This window comes from Mirounga leonina, unplaced genomic scaffold (assembly GCF_011800145.1).
Source record: "Mirounga leonina isolate KUSES-001 unplaced genomic scaffold, KU_Mleo_1.0 Mir_109, whole genome shotgun sequence".
NCBI classification, from domain to species: Eukaryota; Metazoa; Chordata; class Mammalia; order Carnivora; family Phocidae; genus Mirounga; species Mirounga leonina.
Genome location: NW_023270244.1, coordinates 5,161,825 through 5,181,042, shown reverse-complemented (window position 1 = coordinate 5,181,042; position 19,218 = coordinate 5,161,825). Strand labels below are relative to the sequence as shown.

At 38.3% G+C, this 19,218-nt stretch overlaps 1 protein-coding gene across 2 annotated transcripts in view; it reads left to right on the top strand.

Moving 5' to 3' along the window:
• LOC118020124 (probable JmjC domain-containing histone demethylation protein 2C) overlaps positions 1-19,218 on the top strand; it is a 342,056-nt gene that overhangs the window by 47,010 nt on the left and 275,828 nt on the right. The window contains exon 1 of one of the 2 annotated variants that reach the window (XM_035020055.1): positions 16,851-17,347. The exons of the other annotated variant lie outside the window; for it this stretch is intronic. Within the exon in view, the coding sequence (XP_034875946.1) occupies positions 17,174-17,347 (174 nt within the window). The 5' untranslated portion in view covers positions 16,851-17,173. Of the gene's footprint in view, positions 1-16,850; positions 17,348-19,218 lie in introns of those variants that run through there. 2 annotated transcript variants of the gene reach the window in all.

Sequence of the window (19,218 nt, the reverse complement as noted above, 5' to 3'; positions counted from 1 at the left end):
TTATTTGAGAGAGAATGAGAGAGAGAAAGCACATGGGGGGGGGGAGGGTCAGAGGGAGAAGCAGACTCCCTGCCGAGCAGGGAGCCCGATGCGGGACTCGATCCTGGGATTCCAGGATCATGACCTGAGCCGAAGGCAGTCACTTAACCAACTGAGCCACCCAGGCGCCCTCGCTTTGGTTTTCTTGATGCTGCTAATTGTCAGTCTCTGAAAGTGGCCCTATTTTTGTTAAATTACTCGGTACATCTTTTCAGTGCTAAAAGTTCACAATACTTCACATTAGCATTCAGGAATCTGTCCAAAGAATTCCAAATATATTATCACCATGTCTATTTCCATAGAATTGTGCAAGATAACACAATTTAAAAGTTAGAAGGACAAAAAGAAATTGATAGTAATAAATAGGTATTATAGCTTTGGAAGTTGCTAGATCACCAATTCATTATTTTGAGAATTTATAAATGGAAAAGAATCAAGAATTTATACAGTTTTTCCTGTATAAACTGTATTGTAAGACAACCAAATAGTTAATTAGGTAAAGTCTTTTTTAGAAGAATTCCAGATAATAAATGCAGATGGAATGATAGAATTAGCAAATCCTATTTGGGCAACCCCTACCTAAATAATGGAGAATGATCATTGAGTGAATCAGGCTGGCAACACTTGAATACAGTAACCAATATGAACATCACTTTAAGTGGGACAGCAAGACATCATGTGTGTCCGAATGTGATGGATTAGGAAAGTACATGTATTACCCATGGAGTATTCTTGCCAAAAGGTATGAATCATGTCTCTAGATCTTACTACAGTTTACAGGAGATATGGGGAATGGAGGAATATGTTAACATCAGCAGGAAATAGCTAAATTTAGGATGTGATAAATTCTACAGGACAAATCACTTGTTGTTACAGATTAAATGAGATTTAAAGAGAATATTAATCAGATACAGTGTATGGTTCTTGGTTTTGTTCCTGGTTTAGAAAAGCCAACAGTTAAAATTTCATTTTTGAGATGATTGAAATTTGAATATAAAGTACATATTAAATGATTTTGAGGAATTGCTAATTTTGTCAGATGTGTTAATGGCATTGTAGGGTCAATTTAAAGAAAAGGCTTTAAATGATAGTGATGCATTCTTTACTACATATGGGTGAAATGATACGATGTCTGGGATTTGCTATAAAATACTCCAATCCTGCCTCCCCCCCACCCCCGAAGAGAGAAAAATTGTAGAATGGGAGAACTGAGATAATGAGACATTTCTGAGTTACATGGGCATTTGCTCTACAATTGTATCCTTACTTATGTGAATGTTTGAAGATTTTCAGACCAAAAGTTAAAAAAATGAAAACCTAAAAAATGTGAAGCATGAAGGTTTCTAGCAACCTATGTAGGAAGAAAGCTGGGTCAATAACATAACATATTGTCTATATGATAAAAATAAGCACCTGCTAGGGAAAAGCATGATTCTTCCTATTAAGACCAGAAAGCTTTCCTTCATAGTGTTCTTGAGGACACCATATAATATATTAAGAGCATTTAAAATTACATTTCTTCTATAAATAGAATCTATTTTTTTGTAGCGTTCATCAAAATGGCTAGTGGAATACCATCCATGGTTAATTCCAGTGAAACCAGCTTTATGGCAAACCATTATGATAACGTTTTAGAAACCTTACTTACTCCAAGCTGTGTAGGGTTCCCCAGTAGAATTCATTACAGGTCTTATTCCTCTTTTAAAAGCTTAGAGAAACGGAGCACCTGGCTGGTTCGGTCCGTGGAGTGTGTGGTGCTTGATCCGAGGGTCATGTATTGAGCCTGATGTTGAGGGTAGAGTTTACTTAAAAAAATAAAAAATAAAAACTACAGAAATAAAATAAAAACTTAGAGAAACATAAAAACTTCCTATCCATTCGTCTTTCCTCCCCTCCATTTCTGTTACGACTTCTTTACCTAGCCCTCTTTTGCAAATTAGTTAATATAATAGATACATTTCCTTATAGCTCTTCCAGTTGGCCAAGAAAATTTTATTGAATTTTGTTTTCTGTGGTTCGTCTTAAAAACAAGTCTTTTTAAATGTAAAAGTGTATTAAAATAGGCATTTAAAATACTGTAGCCATTTACTCCCTCAGAGATATTGATATTAATTCCCTTTCCCTCTCCCCAAAGAATCTGTATTAGAGTGACTAGATGGACTGTATAAAGTATCCTGCGTACAGTTCTTCATAAACATTGTTTTATGTGGAGCTTTCCTGGGTATTGGACAGCAGTGAATTTGAGATATTTCCTGGCAACAGTCTGAAATACAGATCATCTGTGTTATTGATTAAATTTGAACCATTATTCAGTGAAGCTATGTTAAAGTTTACATTCTTTTTTGAAAATTGAAATGACTAACAAGAACAGGACATTACCTCTAATTTGAGATGAGCCAAGGGAGTGCCTGTGGATAAAGCCAAGACTCTAGGAAATAATCTTAATTACTCGTTTAGTTTTCTATTGCTGTGTAACAAATTGCAATAGCAGTTTAAAACAACACAGATTTATTATCTCATAATTTCCATGGATCAGGAGTCTGGGCGCAGTTTAAGCTGAGTCTTCTACTTAGGGTTTCACAAGGCTACAAACTGAAGTGTTGGCCATGGCTGAGGTTTCACTGAGGCTCTGGATCTTCTTCCAAGCTCACATGGTTATTGGCTGAATTCATTTCCTTCTACTGGTAGAATTTAGGACAGCTTGCTTTTTCAAGGCCACAGGAAAGTCTCTGACCTCTACTCTCTTTTAAAGGGCTCATCTTTATTACGTAGGTCCATACAGGAAAATCTCTTTGATTAATTGAATGCCAGTTAGGGACCTTAATTACATCTGCAAAATCTTTTCACCTTTGACATTTGAAATAATATAATCGTGGGAGTGATAGCCCATTTCCTTTGCCCTATTCCAATGGTTAGAAACAAGTTGCCAAGTCCCTCTTAAACTCAAAGAGAGAGGATTATACAAGGGCATGGGCCTTGGGGGTCATTTTAGAATTTCTTGCCTACCAGTATTATGCTATTTTACCTGTTCTAAAACATTTTTTTGTAGCTTATTTTGTTTGTTATTATACAGAAAACATTAATCAAAAATTGTCACCCCATAATCCTGGTAGCCAGTGTATCAAAATGTTTTCCTTTGCCTGTGTGCATGCATAATTTTTATAAAGTATGATAAAGCAGAGATACAGTTTTCCATTGCTTTTCACTTAGCAAGGGCATTTGTCTTGTTGCTCACATAACGTTTGAATGTATCATTTTTAGGAGATGAAATTGCTTCAGATGAATGAATCTGTTACTACTGATTGTCTTAGGTTAATCAAGGTATAACTCACAAATAGTAGAAATCATTGTTCTGTGAGTTTTGATAAACACATGTATTTGTATAACTATCATCACAATCAGGAAAGAATGTTATCTTGTGCCCCTTGGTAGACAAGCCCTCCTCCCACACTGCAGACCTTGGCAATCACTGATCTATTTTCAGTCTCTGTAGTCTTACTTTTTCAGCCATATCATATAAATGGAATCATAAACTTTGTAGCCCTTTAGGTTTGGTTGCTTTCACTTAATATAATGCATTTGAAGTTGTGCGGTAAAGGAATAGCATTCCTGTGACATAATAAGAAATACATGTTGGGTCTTTGTCCCTGGTTCCTTGTACAGAGTTCCTAAAACCCTTGTAATTTCCTGAAAGGAACATCTTTTGTTATTCATAACAAACCATTTTTAATCATTCCTGAGTTTATACTAATGAGGTTACTCTTGATGGGCCTCTCGATAGCTTCAGGATGGTAGTTGGTTGCCAGGATGATAGTTGGTTGCCACATGGTTGCTAACCATGTGATTAGAGGGTTGGCACTTTCAGCCCCACCCCTTGACCTTCATGGAGGACAGAATGGTTGGCAACTGAGTTCAGTCGTCAGTGGCCGGTGATTTAATCAATTGTGCCTATGTAATAGAGCCTAAATAAAACCCTTTAAACAATGGGGTTTGGAGATCTTCACAGTTGGTGAACATATCCACTTGCTGATAGGGTGGCATAGTCCAACTCAGTGGAAACCGAAGTTCCTGTTCTTAGGACCCATATGGACCTTGCCCTATGGACCTTCTCATCTGGGTCTTTGTTTGTATCCTTTATAATAGATTGGTAATAGTAAAAAAAAGTGTTCTTTGGAATTTTATGGGCTGTTCTAGCGAATTAATGAACTGAAAGGGAGATGGAGTTTCATCTCCAACTTGTAGCCAAGTCAAACAGAAGTATGTGTAACCTGGCGACCCAATACTTGTGACTGCCATCTGAAGTGAGGGCAGTCTTGTGGGACTGACCCAAAAGCCTGAGGAGTCTGATGCTGACTGAGTTGTTATCGTCAGAATTGAAATGAATTGTAGGATGCCTGGTGGTATCGGGAGAGTTAGAGAATTAGATGGTGTGAGGAAAAAAAATGATACATTTGGTGTCAGAAGTGTTGTTTTGAGTAAAAATACCTCAGTTGCTCAAAGAATAGGCAACTCAGCTGCCTAAGGTTTGGCCTTTGCCCATCTCCTGGGAGGTAACCTTTAAGCCCTTGGAATATCCTGCCTGATAAGAGTGTCTTTGCTTACTTAAGGGCCTTTGGCCACCTCATGTTGTCTATGCTGACAGTGTGGCTGACAAGGTGGTGGAGACTTTGTGCGGTGTGGTATCAGCTTGACCTCTGGGGGAGTTGGAGGCTAAGGTCAGCTGTGCAGATGGTCAGCCCTACCTACATGTCAGACCCCTGATAAAAATGCTCGACACCACGCCTCGGCTGCGTTCCCCTGGTTGCCAGTACTCCATGCATGCTGTCATACATTCTTGGGGGAAGATGTAAGTGCTATCTCTGCAACTCTGCTGGGAGAGAACAACTGGAAGCTTGGTTCTCCCGGACCCTGTCCTATACCCCTCTTCCCTTTACTGGTTTTAATCTGTATCTTTTTGCTATAATAAACTGTGACCATGAATAAAACGGCTCTTTTGAGTTTCATGAGTTTCTAGTGAATCATTGAACCTAAGGATGGCTTTGGGGATCCCTGAACTCCAGAGGTTCATCCATATTATTGCTAGTATCAATACTCAGTTCTTTTTTATTGTTGAGTAGCATTTGAAGTTTGTTAATTCTCCAGTTGAGCTGGTTGTTTCCAGCTGTTGGCAATTATAAATAAAATTGCTACAAACATTTGAGTATAGGTTTTTGTGTGAACATAGGTTTTTATTTCACTTGAGTAAATAAGAGTCGGATTGCTGGGTTATAAGAAAAGTGTCTGTTTAACTGTGGTAGAAAGTACTAAACTCTTTTGCTAAGTGGCTGTACCATTTTGCATTCCTCTTAGCTACCACACTATGAGAGTTCCAACTGGTTCTCATACTCAATATTTAGTATTGGCAGTTTTATTTTTCTTTTAGTTTTAGTCATCCTGGTAGATGTGTAATAGTATCTCACACAAATAGTTGTGCTTTGCATTTCTCTGATGACTAATGATGTTGAATATCTTTTCATGTGCTTATGATGCCATTCATATATCTTATTTGATGAAGTGTCTGTTCAAATCTTTTGCCCATTAAAATTTTTATTATTGAGTTTTGAGAGATCTCTAAATATTCTGGATACCAGTCTTTTTATCAGATAGGTATTTTGCAAATATTTTCTCCCCGTCTGTAACCGTTGGAGAAGAGTTTTTAATTTTAATGTTTAATTTTTAATTTTATAAATTTTATGGATTTTTAAAAATCTTTGCCTAACCCAGTGCCATGAAAAATGTTTTATGTTTTCTTCTAAGACTTTTTTAGTCTTATATTTTACATTTAGGTCTATCATTTTGAGTTACTTTTAGTATATGGAGTGAGATATTTTAGGGGGCACATGGATATCTAATTGTTCTAGAACCACTTGTTGATGGGGCCATCCTTTCTCCCCTGAACTGCATTTTTACTCTTGTCAAGAATCAGTTGCCCATATGTATGTATGGGTCTGTTTCTGGACTCTGTTTTTTCTATTCATTTATTTATTCTTTTGCTGATGTCATGCTGAGTTGATTAATGTATCTTTATAGGATAGTCCTAAGATAAGATAGTATGAGTCTTCCAATTTTTTCTTTTTAAATTGTTTTGGCTGTTCCAGTTCCTTTGCCTTACTTCCTTGGTTGATTTTAGAATCAATTCATTGATGTCAACATAAAAAATAGCTGTTCTTTTCATTGAGATTACTTTGAATTTGTAGATGAATTTGGGGAGAACTGAGTCTTCAAATACATGCTCATGGTATATCAGTCCACTTATTTAGGTCTTCATTCATCAATACTTTGTAGTTTTTGGGATGCCTGGGTGGCTCAGTTGTTAAGCATCTGCCTTTGGCTCAGGTCATGATCCCAGAGTCCTGGGATCGAGCCCCGCATCGGGCTCCCTGCTCCGCGGGAAGCCTGCTTCTCCCTCTCCCACTCTCCCTGCTTGTGTTCCCTCTCTCGCTGTGTCTCTCTCTGTCAAATAAATAAATAAAATCATAAAAAAAAAATACTTTGTAGTTTTCAGCATAGAGATCTTTCACATATTTTATTACATTTATACATATTTTTATGTTTTCTGGCTCTATTATAAATAGTACTGTTTTTAAGTTTGGATTTTCCTTTTTTTCCCCCAGTGTATAGAGATATAATTGATGTTTGCATAGTGATCTTGAATCTTGCAACTTTGCTAAACTCACTTATTAGCTCCAGGAGTTTTTTTTGAAGATTCTTTGTGAATGGACATAGACAATCATGCCATTTGTGAATAGAGGCAGGTTTATTTTTTCCTTTTCAATCTGTATGCCTTTTATTTCTTTTTTTCTTGTCTTGTTGCATTTTCTAGATCTTGAGTGTGTTATTAAATAGGAGTGGTGACAGCTGATGTCCTTCTTCTGAATCTTTAGGGGAAAACATTGAGTCTTTTATTATTAACTATAATGTTAGCAGTAAGTTTTTAGTATATGCACTTCATCAGGTTGTATAAGTGCCCTTCTATTCCTGATGTGCTGAGAAGTTTATCATGAATAGGGGTTGGATTTTCTTAAATGTTTAGTTTTTGCATTTGTTCATACCATCATATTTTTCTTCTTTAATTTGTTGACCTGATGAGTTATACTGATTGATCTTTTAATGTTGATTCAACTTGTATTCCTGGGATAAATCCCTACTGGTTGTGATATTTTATCTTTTTTCCAAGTTACTGAATTTGATTTGCTAATATTTTTTTGAGGATTTTTGCATCTGTGAAGGGTAATGATCCATAGTAGTTTTTTTCTTGTGATTCCTTTGTCTGATTTTGTTTTCAGGGTAATGCTGGCCTCATAAAATGAGTTGGAAACTGTTCCCTCCTGTTCTGTTTGTGTAGATTTTCTCCCCCTCTTTTTCCTATCTAGTTTCAGCTTTGATAATCTCTCTTGACCTATATTCAAGTTCATTGATTCTTTCCTCAGCTGTGTCAAGTCTGTTGCTGAACCTGTCAAAGGCTTTTTAAAATTTTGTTACTGCATTTCTCATTCTTTAGCATTTCAGATTGACTCCTTTAGCTTTTCTGTTCAACTCTTGTAGTTTCTACCTATGATATTTGCCATCTGATCATACCTATTTATTTGCCTCTTCCATTTGATCCTTCATTATTATTAATAATTATTTTAATTCATTGGTTGACAGTTCCAACATTTTAGTTATGTCTAAGTCTGCTTCTGTTGACTATTTTGTCTCCTGAGACTATTTTGTCTCCTGACTGATTTGTTTGCCCTTGAAATTTTGTGTAGCTTATAATTTTGGGAGGGTGAGGGTGGTTTACCAAAGGAATGATGCAAACAAAAGAATTTAAGGAGATTTTTTTTTTTTTAAAGATTTTATTTATTTATTTGAGAGAGAGAATGAGAGAGAGAGCACATGAGAGGGGGGAGGGTCAGAAGGAGAAGCAGACTCCCCGCCAAGCAGGGAGCCCGATGCGGGACTCGATCCCGGGACTCCAGGATCATGACCTGAGCTGAAGGCAGTCGCTTAACCAACTGAGCCACCCAGGCGCCCTTAAGGAGATATTTTTATACAATTTACAGAAAAGGTAGTATAACCTCAATATGTATGCACTACCTTGGAGACCAGGGAAATCACCCCTGTGGCCAGGCTTATACTTTTTGATTGAATGCCAGCCATCATTTGCAGGATAGTAGAGATTGAAGTATATAGTATTTATGTTAAGAAAGGGGTATGACTCTTGTTCTGCTAAGTTGTTTGAGTTGTTTGTGCGTGGGGTTGAATCAGTCTTGCCTGGAGTTGATTGGGTTTATGTGGGGTTTTTTCCCTTGCTTTGGTTACATGCGGTGCATCATCAATTTTAAATACTTGTATCATCACTTTGTGCTTAAGGGAGGGGGTTGATTTGCTGAAAAGTTTTAACTCAATGTTTTTTATTTATTTTTATTTTTTATTTTTTAAGAATTTATTTGTTTGACACAGAGGGAGACAGCGAGAGAGGGAACACAAGCAGGGGGAGTGGGAGAGGGAGAAGCAGGCCTCCCCCGAGCAGGGAGCCCGATGCGCGGCTTGACCCCAGGACCCCGGGATCGTGACCTGAGCCGAAGGCAGATGCTTAACAACTGAGCCACCCAGGCGCCCCTAACTCAATGTTTTTTTATTCCATCTATATCTTTAGGCCTTACTTGTACATCTGTACTTTGGAGAGGCTCTGTCTGTGCTCTTTTGTTTTTTTCTCTGTACTAGAAGCTGATTTGCCTTGCAGTGGTGGGCATGGAGCGTATCTTTTGTCCTAGACCAACATTAATTGTAGCCAGGCTCTGTTTCCCTCTCTTCCTAGTAATCCCGCTTTTTCCCCACTAATAGTAGACCTCTATTGTTTGGGGCCAGGGTATTTCCTGTCCCTCCATCAGGGGTAGGTATTATCATCTTAATTTTGAAAGAATTATAAAAATTTGAATTATAAAACTACTAGAAGAAAATATAGAAGAATACCTACATATTTTCTAAGCATGACTTAAGGTTGAAACATAAACTAGCATATTTGTATAAAATTTTAAAACTTATAAATATTAAAAGCAAATTGCAAGTGGGGACTTAAACATCCATGTAAATTTAGATATAAAATCAAATGAAACAATTGATTTTAAGGTGATTTTTGCAATTACAATAGCTGAAAAAAGGACTTTTAGGTATTATAAACAAAGAATATAAAGGCATGTAAGGTTTAGGTTTTAGATATGAAGCTTATTTGTAATTTAGACAATCTCAAAAATTCCTCCATTTGAAGTTAGTTCTGATAGATTAATATCATAGCTTTAAGAGCAAATTTGGAGAACAAAGGAAGCAATTCTGCAATGCTGTTTAAAAATTGTTTAATTGGGAAGTCCTTTGGTCTGTTCTATTTGTATATATGTATTAATGATCGATCTATTTATCTTCTGTGAGACCTTTGAGATAGAACCTTTCTGGCCAAACACATTTGTTTTCCTAAAGCAAGATTACTTTTGTCAATCCTTTAACATTTTTCAGCTTTGAAACTACCATGTGACAGGAGAGGATACTTTGCTACTTGATGAATTATTCAGAAGTCTTAATTGCAAGCTTTTAGGAACCTTAAAGATTATATCAGCCTCTACATGTTATATATTATTCCTAGGGAAGCAAAGTGGTTTGTTCAAAGTTAGTGGTAGAAGTAACCTAGACTTGTTTGACTCCTGCTCTTTGATTATACTATATTACATGCCTGCTAATTTCTAATTTTCTACATTTGGGATATACATCTTAAAACATCCATTTGTGAAGGGCGATATGGAATGGGAATTGACCAGTTTTAGCCTAAGTGTTTGTGTATTTTGAGAAAAGTGAAGTTGGTTAGCCTTTTGAGTATTTCTCTTGGCCATTTAATTTTAGGTAATATAGAAGTGTGCCCTGGAGTAGCAGAATGTTTGGGGGATGTTGATTTCAATTTTAAGTTTGTAGTTAAGGTCTTTTTTTTTTGAAGTCTGGTTTTCATATGTGTCAGTTGTGATTTTAAGGGAAAATTCTAAGGCCTGTCTTCCTGTGAGCTTCTGTGAACACAGGCCTTGGAATTGGAACACTATTTTATACACTCTCTTTAACTGAATAAATAAATTATCTGTAGTACTGAAGCATATGTGGAGCTAGAAGACAATGCTTTCCTTTATATATAAGGAGTAATTTATTTTTACTGCATATTTATGTTTTGTAGTATGTTATAGATCTTATTATATGTAATCATGTGGCTTTTTCTAGAATGTGCCAAAGAAAAGAATGACTAAAGATTCCCTATATTTTAGGGTCTTGTTTTGTTTTGTTTTTTTTGTTTTGTTTCTTTGAAGTGAGATGCCATTAATTTGAGAAATGTGCCTCAGAGCTGTGTGTTCTTGATCATAAAGTTCCTTCATTTTGTAGAATCTAGCTGCATCTTTGGGGAAGAACATTGATGGAGTATTGATAGCATGCTGAGGTTTTGAGTCAGTATTTTTAGCTTAGATTTTACTTTGACTTTCCCTCGTTTATAGCTTAAAGGTAGGAATAGAGGCTCTTTTCCTTAATTTTCATGGACATGAACAGAAGCATTCTTTAGGGCTTAAAGCTCTGCTACAACTAACATGTGGCTAAGTAAAATCTTATAACAATAGGAACATAACCCTTTAGGAACCTAACCTGTTCATATATGAAAGAGCTAATATAATAATTGAAGATGCAAAATGCAGACTGCCATGTAGCATGTTTTAATAGTAGTTAATAGTTGAAGCATTTATGAGAGGGATGATGAAAAAACAAAAAGTTCTGTGGGACACCCTGGGAAGACCTTGCTAAATGCTCAATGGCAGCTGTTCATTTCCTTCTTCCTTGTAGCTCCTCATTCAGCAGATTAGGAACATTCCAATGTTTTTTGCATTCTTTCTACATTTAAAAATTTTTTATCATTAAAAATTAGATTTAGGGCGCCTGGGTGGCTCAGTTGGTTAAGCGACTGCCTTCGGCTCAGGTCATGATCCTGGAGTCCCTGGATCGAGTCCCGCATCGGGCTCCCTGCTCAGCGGGGAGTCTGCTTCTCCCTCTGACCCTCCCCCCTCTCATGTGCTCTCTCTCTCAGTCTCTCTCTCTCAAATAAATAAATAAAATCTTTAAAAAAAAATTAGATTTAAAGTTTCAGTTTTTTAAGATTTATTTATTTATTTGAGAGACTGAGAGAGCATGAGCTGGAGGGGCAGGAGGAGAGGGAAAGAGAATCCCAAGCAGACTCTGCTGAGCATGGATCCCGATGTGGGGCTCATTCCTACCACCCTGAGATCATGACCAGAGCTGAAATCAAGAGCCAGGTGCTTAATGGACTGTGCCACCCAGGTGCCCCTAAAGTTTCATTTTTAAAAGAAAATGTTGAAAAAAAGTGGTAGGTTACTGTGCAGCCAGAATATAAATTGGAAGCTGGGTAACAAATGCAATTAAAAGGCCAAGTGGAGATTGCTTTTCGCTCTCTTCCCTGTCCTTTCTACCTTTCTTTCTTCATTTTCTATCCTGCTCACTCCACATGGCATCAAGAGGACACTGAGGAAATTGTTTGTACGTTGGTTTCATCAAAGACATTATTTGAGATTGTTCTCTTTAGAATACTAAGAATAGACGGATGTTTTGGATATATACTCATAGGATCATTTTTGGGTTTGCCTCAGATTGGTCATTTGGTAATGCAATGAATATTTTCCCTGTGAATTGTAACTCTTTATCTGTGTCTGTTCTTTAGAAATGATCCCTAGGAACAACTGTGCTTTTCTGGGAAGCCCAAGTTTTATGAAGGCTTTATGTTGTACCTCCATAATGAAATGAAATAATATGTAGAAGCCATTATTTTAAAGGCAATGAATAACTCTGTAGGAAGAACAAGAACTCATATTTATGAGTCTTGATTTAGAGATTCGAAGTTCCTCTTAATGTGGTTGGATTTATAAAAAGGTACATTTTGTTATATTCATTAATTAATTTGATGCCATTTATAGAGTATCTACTCTGCACAAAGCTTAGTTGATACTGGGAGTATAGTTGTGGAAAAGATACAATGTTCTTGCCTTTATTGGAGTTTATACTCTACCAACTGGAGACAAATATAAAACAATTATACAATAAATGGTATAAATACAGTTGTGATAAGCTCTAAGACAAATGGAGAATGTTTTGAAAGTCCGTATTGGGGGATTCTAAGGCTGGGAATCAGAGATGGCTTTCTTTAGGAAAGTGACATTTGAGTTATGTTATCATTATCATAAATTTGATCAAGGAATTCAGTTTAAATAAGTGTTTAGGGGGGCGCCTTGGTGGCTTAGTCATTAAGTGTCTGCCTTCGGCTCAGGTCATGATTCCAGGGTCCTGGGATCCAGCCCCTCCCGCATTGGGCTCCCTGCTCAGCGGGAAGCCTGCTTCTCCCTCTCCCACTCCCCCTGCTTGTGTTCCCTCTCTCGCTGTCTCTCTCTCTCTCAAATAAATAAATAAATAAAATCTTAAAAAAAAAAGTGTTTAGGGAAATACTTAAATGGAAGTTATTTAAGGTTTAGTGATAAACACAGTAACATAAACTTATTTCCATTCTATTCTTGGTCTTCCACTTGTATAATTCAGTTGAAATTTTTGGCTTCTTTTATTTTATTTTTTTATTCTTATTTTTTATTTTTAAAACTTTATTTTTCGCACCTAGAAGAAGTACTTTATTGAACACATTACCGTGGCTTCCTTCATTGTAATATTGACTTTAACAGTTCCTAGATGTGCCTGTATATAAAGACTAAGACCTCATATCCCAATCCAGTCATTACCCTTGACAATTAAGAAAAGCCTCCAGATTATAATAGATTTGAAAATTATTTGTTAAAATGCACTAAACTTATCTTTTGTGCCATTCTATTGATGCTTCCTTAAACAAACTGAAGCATTTCTATTGTCTCTTTCCACCTACACTGTGAGCTACTCGAAGACAGGCCCTATCTCTAGAACCTTGCAGGATGTGAGACACATAATAAGTGCTAAATAAACAAATCAGTTATGAATAGCCTATGCCAATAAGGAGGTGGCAACTTGGTGACTAACCTGCATGTTTCTTTTAAGTGACAATTTAGCATAATGCAGACTGCTTTGGAATCATAAGGCCTAATTTTGAATCCCAGTTCCTGAATGTGTATGCTTAGGCGAGTAACTTCATCTTTTAAATAAATAAAGTAAGATTATAGATATAAAGTACTTAGCTTAGTGTCTGAGGCATAGTAAGTGTCCCATAAATGATGGTTAATATTATTATAAGATATATGCACTAAACTTTTTTCCCTTTGTGTTTTTTTATGTTGTTTATAATAGACACTAATAGTGACACAAAATACTGGTATTTAAGAGAGTAATTGGCCAAATCACAAAGTGAAAAATTTATAGCTAGTAGACTGCTTATTGAAACTAAACTTTGGGCGCCTGGGTGGCTCAGTTGGTTGAGCGACTGCCTTCGGCTCAGGTTATGATCCTGGAGTCCCGGGATCGAGTCCCACATCGGGCTCCCTGCTTGGCAGGGAGTCTGCTTCTCCCTCTGACCCTCCTTCCTCTTGTGCTCTCTCTCATTCTCTCTCTCACAAAAAAAAAAACAAAACAAAAAAACCCCTAAACTTTATGAACTACTAATTATTGATAATTAAGTGGGTAATTATGACCCTTATCATTACAATGAATACATATCCTTCCTTTGTAGGTCACGTTTTTTAAAAAATAAAACATTGTTTTTATGAATAAATTTTTTGTGGATTTTTAAAAAACAATAATCTCACAGTGTGTCTTTTATATAAAGATATTTGGGGACGCCTGGGTGGCTCAGTCGTTAAGCGCCTGCCTTCGGCTCAGGTCATGATCCCAGGGTCCTGGGATTGAGCCCCGCATCGGACTCCCTGCTCCGTGGGAAGTCTGCTTCTCCCTCTCCCACTCCCCCTGCTTGTGTTCCCTCTGTCACTGTGTCTTTCTCTGTTAAATAAATAAAATCTTAAAAAAAAAGTTAAAAAAAAAGATATTTGATGTATGAGGTTTGCTTGAATTGAGGGGGGTGTATGTATTTAATGTACATATTACCTGTGGGGATGGAAGAAGTAAAGATCTAGTCTATGTTTTCAATTTTTCAGCTTCTGTAAGTAAACTTAGTCATTTTAAATACTTTTGTGTCACTCTGCCTCTATAGTGAAAAATTCTATAACTTTAAAAAAAATCGACTAGTGCATTTTCTGAGGATATTTATAAAAGTAGAGGATGTAAAGGAACTAATTGAACAAACAAATATTCTAAGGCTTCAATTCTGACTTTAAAATTTATTTTAATTCCATGTTACTTAGAGTTATGATTTGCTGGCAAAACAGTATAAACAATCCTTGAAACAAAGCAAAAAATGCCAGCAAGCAAACAAAAATCCTTTAAGGCCTTTTTATTCTACATAAAAAAAATATATACTTCAAGTTTCTCTAAAAGCAAAATATCTACAAATTTGTGTTTTTTTTTCCTTGTAATTCGTAGTCATTGGCCAGAGTCAGGGGATTCATAGAATAATATTTAGAATGCAGTACTAAGACTATAAGACATTTGATTGAAAAGGTTGTGAAGATATATGGCCTTCTGCACTTGAAATATTTTGATTGATTTGGTGGATTTACATGCTTTTCAGAGCACTTCCAAGGATAGCACTCAACATGTAGTGAGGGCTCTTAGGAGTCCATTTAGAAATTTACCTATAAAAATTGAAATCAGGTGGCAGTTTTATGTAAGGCATCCCAACAATCAATAATCCAAATATATAATTTAGTGAGTGGGATTTATGTAATAAGAGTGTTATTTTCATCTCTTAAGTGACTATTTATATTTTCTCACTTGCTCCTAGAATATCACTGAGACTAGGAAGCAGGCAATTTTCGTAACAATTGTGTCGTCCTGAAGATGACAAAGCAAATCATTGATAATTTGGTATCAATGCAGATCTTATTTTTTTCTCCTTCCATATGTTAGGTTATTTTCACCAGATTATTTTACTGGCTCCTTAATTCAAGTTGAGATTTTAGAAATCTTAGTCTGTAGTTCTCAAGATGATTAAGTATGCACTAAAAGAGTGGGCCTGGAAATAAAATTGCATAAGTGAAATTAAATTTTTCTCTCAACTTGCCAGTATGCATTTCTGGACATGGTTTTCCTTTATTTATTACAATTTCCTATTTGATCTTTAGCAGAATTAGATCATGATGATTAAAACCTGTCTTCGTTGTAATTTTCTTTTATAACCTATTTGCAGTGGCCATGTTTTTTCTACTTAAAACAACTCGGCTTGGGTGTTCCAAGAAAGATAAAAGCCTTAAGTTTATTTTAAACATTCAGATTACTAATGTAAACTCCTTTAAAAAGGTAATTTTGGGGAAGGGGTGCCTGGGTGGCTCAGTCGGTTAAGTGACCCACTCTTGATTTTGGCTCAGGTCATGAACTCCAGGTTGTGAGATAAGACAGCGGTTTGGCTCCACGCTGGACGTTTAGCCTGCTTAAGATTATCTCTCTCTCTCTCGCTCTCTGCCTCCCCACCCGCCTCTCTCTCAAAATAATAATAATTTTTTAAAAGGTAATTTTTTTGGTGTAGAGGTTTAGGAAAATCTCTAAGAAACCAAAGTTTATTTTTTTAGAAACCAAAATTTAGAATAAGTTTTCATTGGGCTAGAAGGATTTTTGGAGTTGATTATGATCATTAGTGGCCTTGAAAAACAAAACAACACGGGACTGGGATTTTTAAAACTACCTTTTAAAAACACTGTGATGTATGTCTGAAATTGAACTGCTCACAGACGTGTAGAAGATAGCTTTGTTTTAGAAGAATTCAAGGATTGGATCTGTATGTTGTAGGGACTACAAAGTCCTGTTGTGATTGGACGGGAAGTAAACATAATTTATTTTACTGAATTGTGATTGGCTAAAAACCTTTTCTTTCCACGATAGTCTCTAATAACTGAATCCGGAGCCTTTCCCTGTTGTTGTTTGTTTATGATTAGTGAGTATGAGGTATGTGCTAGTACTGAAAGAACTCAAATTGGCACAGAACCTGTAGATTTTAGGGACATTGACAGAAGCCCTCAACAGGGCGTTTGACATTTTTACCACAAAGCAGTAGCGAGGTGTAAATCTCTGAAGAGTTCAAACATGTAATTAGTATCGTTGCAAACAGGAAGGATGAAAGGATGACAGTGTTTTCTTCATTTTCATTTGGAGTCGTGCACTGTTCTGCAGTGACTGTTTTCAGTGGAAAGTGTTGCTCTGCTTTGCTGCTAGGGCTGTTGTTTCAGGCGAAATTTGGGCTACCTCAGGTGGCGGGCACCATGTGTTCTGAAAAACGTCGCTCTGGAGATGCGGGGTTTAACTGGAGTTTTTTGTGACCCAGGGTGGAACCAGCACGATTCACTTTCGCCTCCACCCCTTCCCCCACAGACACTTTTGAGGGAGCGAATAGCGAGGTGACCCTCAAATCCTCGTAATGGTGTTACCAAGGGAGAGCATTCCTTTCTCCCACCCCGTTCCTTACTTCTTAGCCTCGCTGGTCCCATAGCCCCCTTGGCAGCGTCGTCGGGCACTACTTTCCGTCTGTGGTGGTTCCTCCGACCCTTTCCCGCGGCTCCCTGCCCCCGCCCGCGCAGGCGGAAGGAGACGCACGGCGCTCGCAGCCTTCCAGTGGATGGGAAGGCGGAGTAGTACTGTCCACTGCGAGGTGGCGGCAGTGGCTGGGGCTGCCTCAGGGCCTCCGACGGCGACGAGGGGTGTGGGGATTTCTGTCCGTTTCTCTCCGTGTGTGTGTGTGTGTGTGTGTGTGTGTGTGTGTGTGTGTGTGTGTGAGACTACAGTCAGAGGCAGCTAGTCGGGGAGTCTGGGGGAGTGTTGAGGACTGAGAGACCGAGGTCGCTGTGCCCTTCTGGGCAGAGCGTCCCGTGCGCCCCCGAGTCCGCACTCGCTTGCTCGCGGGGCTGCGGCCGTCCCCCAGTCCGCTCTCCTCAGCATGGGCGGCCGGTAGGAGCAGGGTTTCACTGGTTCCCTCGCAGTGGAGGAGGCGGCAGCCGCTTCAGCAGTGATGGCTATGGCGGTGGAGACGCGGCTGGAACTGGTGGGGAAGCGGTTCCTTTGCGTGGCGGTCGGCGAGGAGGCTCGGCCGGAGCGCCGAGAGAGTGGACGCTGCTTGCGGGGCTGGCGAGCGGGGGTCATCCGAGCTGTGTCACACAGGGACAGCAGCAATCCGGACCTGGCGGTAAGAGAGCGAGTGCCCCTCAGTCTCCCAGCCCACGCCCGCACTGCTGTCTCTGGCAGCACCTTGTCTGGTTACCTCTGGCACCTCCCGCAGCCCAGCCAGCTGGCGGTCACGCCCCTCTTTGGAGCCGTCGTCGGGTTTGCCCTCACCCCTGCTGGGGTCTCCCATCTCCTCGTGAGTAGTTTCCCCGGTGGGAGCGGTGCCGGAGCGGGACCCCCGGGGCTCCCGCACAGGCCCCGCCATGCCCCTTGGCCGCAGCCTGGGAGGGGTTCAGCGCCCCCGCAGTGGCCGTAGAGACCTTACCGAAAGGCGGGGCTGTGAGCCAGTGCCGCTGGGGCAGGTGGGGGTGGTGGACGGACACAGACCACTCATGGCGGTAGGGGGCCATCTTCACCAACATCTCTTTCCTTGAAAAAGTCTTACTAGTGCAGGGGTTAGAGACTTAAAACTTAGGCAGTAAAGGTTGCTGAGAGGGAGGGAGAAAAGGAAAGAGACATATCTATGGTGTTTCAGGCTGTCCTGGGATTCGTGTGTATTTTCCAGGCAAAGACTGTGTGAGTGGTGGCATCTTGATGAAACCTCTTTCTACAGATGCTTGTATTTCTAACTGGAAGCGATGAAAATGAAAATTTTTGATTTGGAGGGTCATAGAATTAATCCATCCCTCCCTCCATTCCTTCCTTCCTTCCATTTGTTTTTTTTCCTGTGGGGTTGTGGATTTTTAGAAAGTGAATAGTGTTTTAAAAATCATCCTGGGTTTTATACAATTTTAAATGAAGCAAGAAGTATTATAAAATAAAATGTTATGCCCTGCCGAACCTTAAGGGTCTTTTTCTTTGCTTTCTTTTCGTTTCATATGATACTGCCAATATTTTCTTTCAATAATGTAGGAATGTGCACCATTTCGAGACGGGATATCCTCTGATAGTGTTCCAAGGACATTTTCACTTGGGGACAGGTTGGAAGGGGTGGAGTAGAGGCTAGGCATTGAGTAGTCTTCTCAAGGTTGATTTGCGAGTGCATAATCCACGAAATTTATTGGTAGTGCCTTGGGGTATTTAATTTTTTACTGAAAACTTCAAACATGGTAATATTTTCTTTCCTTTTGTGTATCTGCAGTTTACATTTCCAAATTCACTTTAATATCTACCTATACATGTGCATACCTATTTTGATATTTTTCTTGGTTTCCGACTGCTTTTGTAAATCCCTGTTTCATGACTGTAGTCAATGATATGGTTTCATTGGGCATGTACTAATGTTGACTTGATATTGCAAAATAGGTTTGTTTTGCTAATAGGTATTTCTAATAGGAAATAAGCAGAATAAAGGTGATTTTGAAGATTTTGCTTGGTTATTCTTACTGGAAAGAAGAAAAAGCAAATCTTTAAAAAATTTCTCATCTTAATGGTTCTGCAGATCGTGTCAATTCAGTAAATTTTTTTGTGTAAAAAGCATATGCTGAATTTATCTCTCCTCTTATTGTGATATGATGATTGTCTTGGCTTTTGTGTGGAAGCTAGTTGGATTATAGTTTAGCATTTTAAAGTTTCAGAGCAAACCTGGAATGATATTTTGTTCCCAGAGTATTTTGTTTTAGTAGATGAATGAAAATTGGGAAATAACAGTTTTAAATTATGAGTATCACTTGTGACAGTCAAGTTATCAAAATTAAATATATTAAAAACTTTCTTGCTTGGAAATTTAAATGATATAAAGAATGGATTTATGTTTATCACATTTGTAAAAGGCAAAGTATTAAGCTGGGTATTTAAAAATGAAAAGTATATGTGGATGGTGGGAGAGACTAGAAAGAACAGGGATGAATTTTCTCAGGTGATGGAAATGTTTTGTATCTTGATAGTTATAGG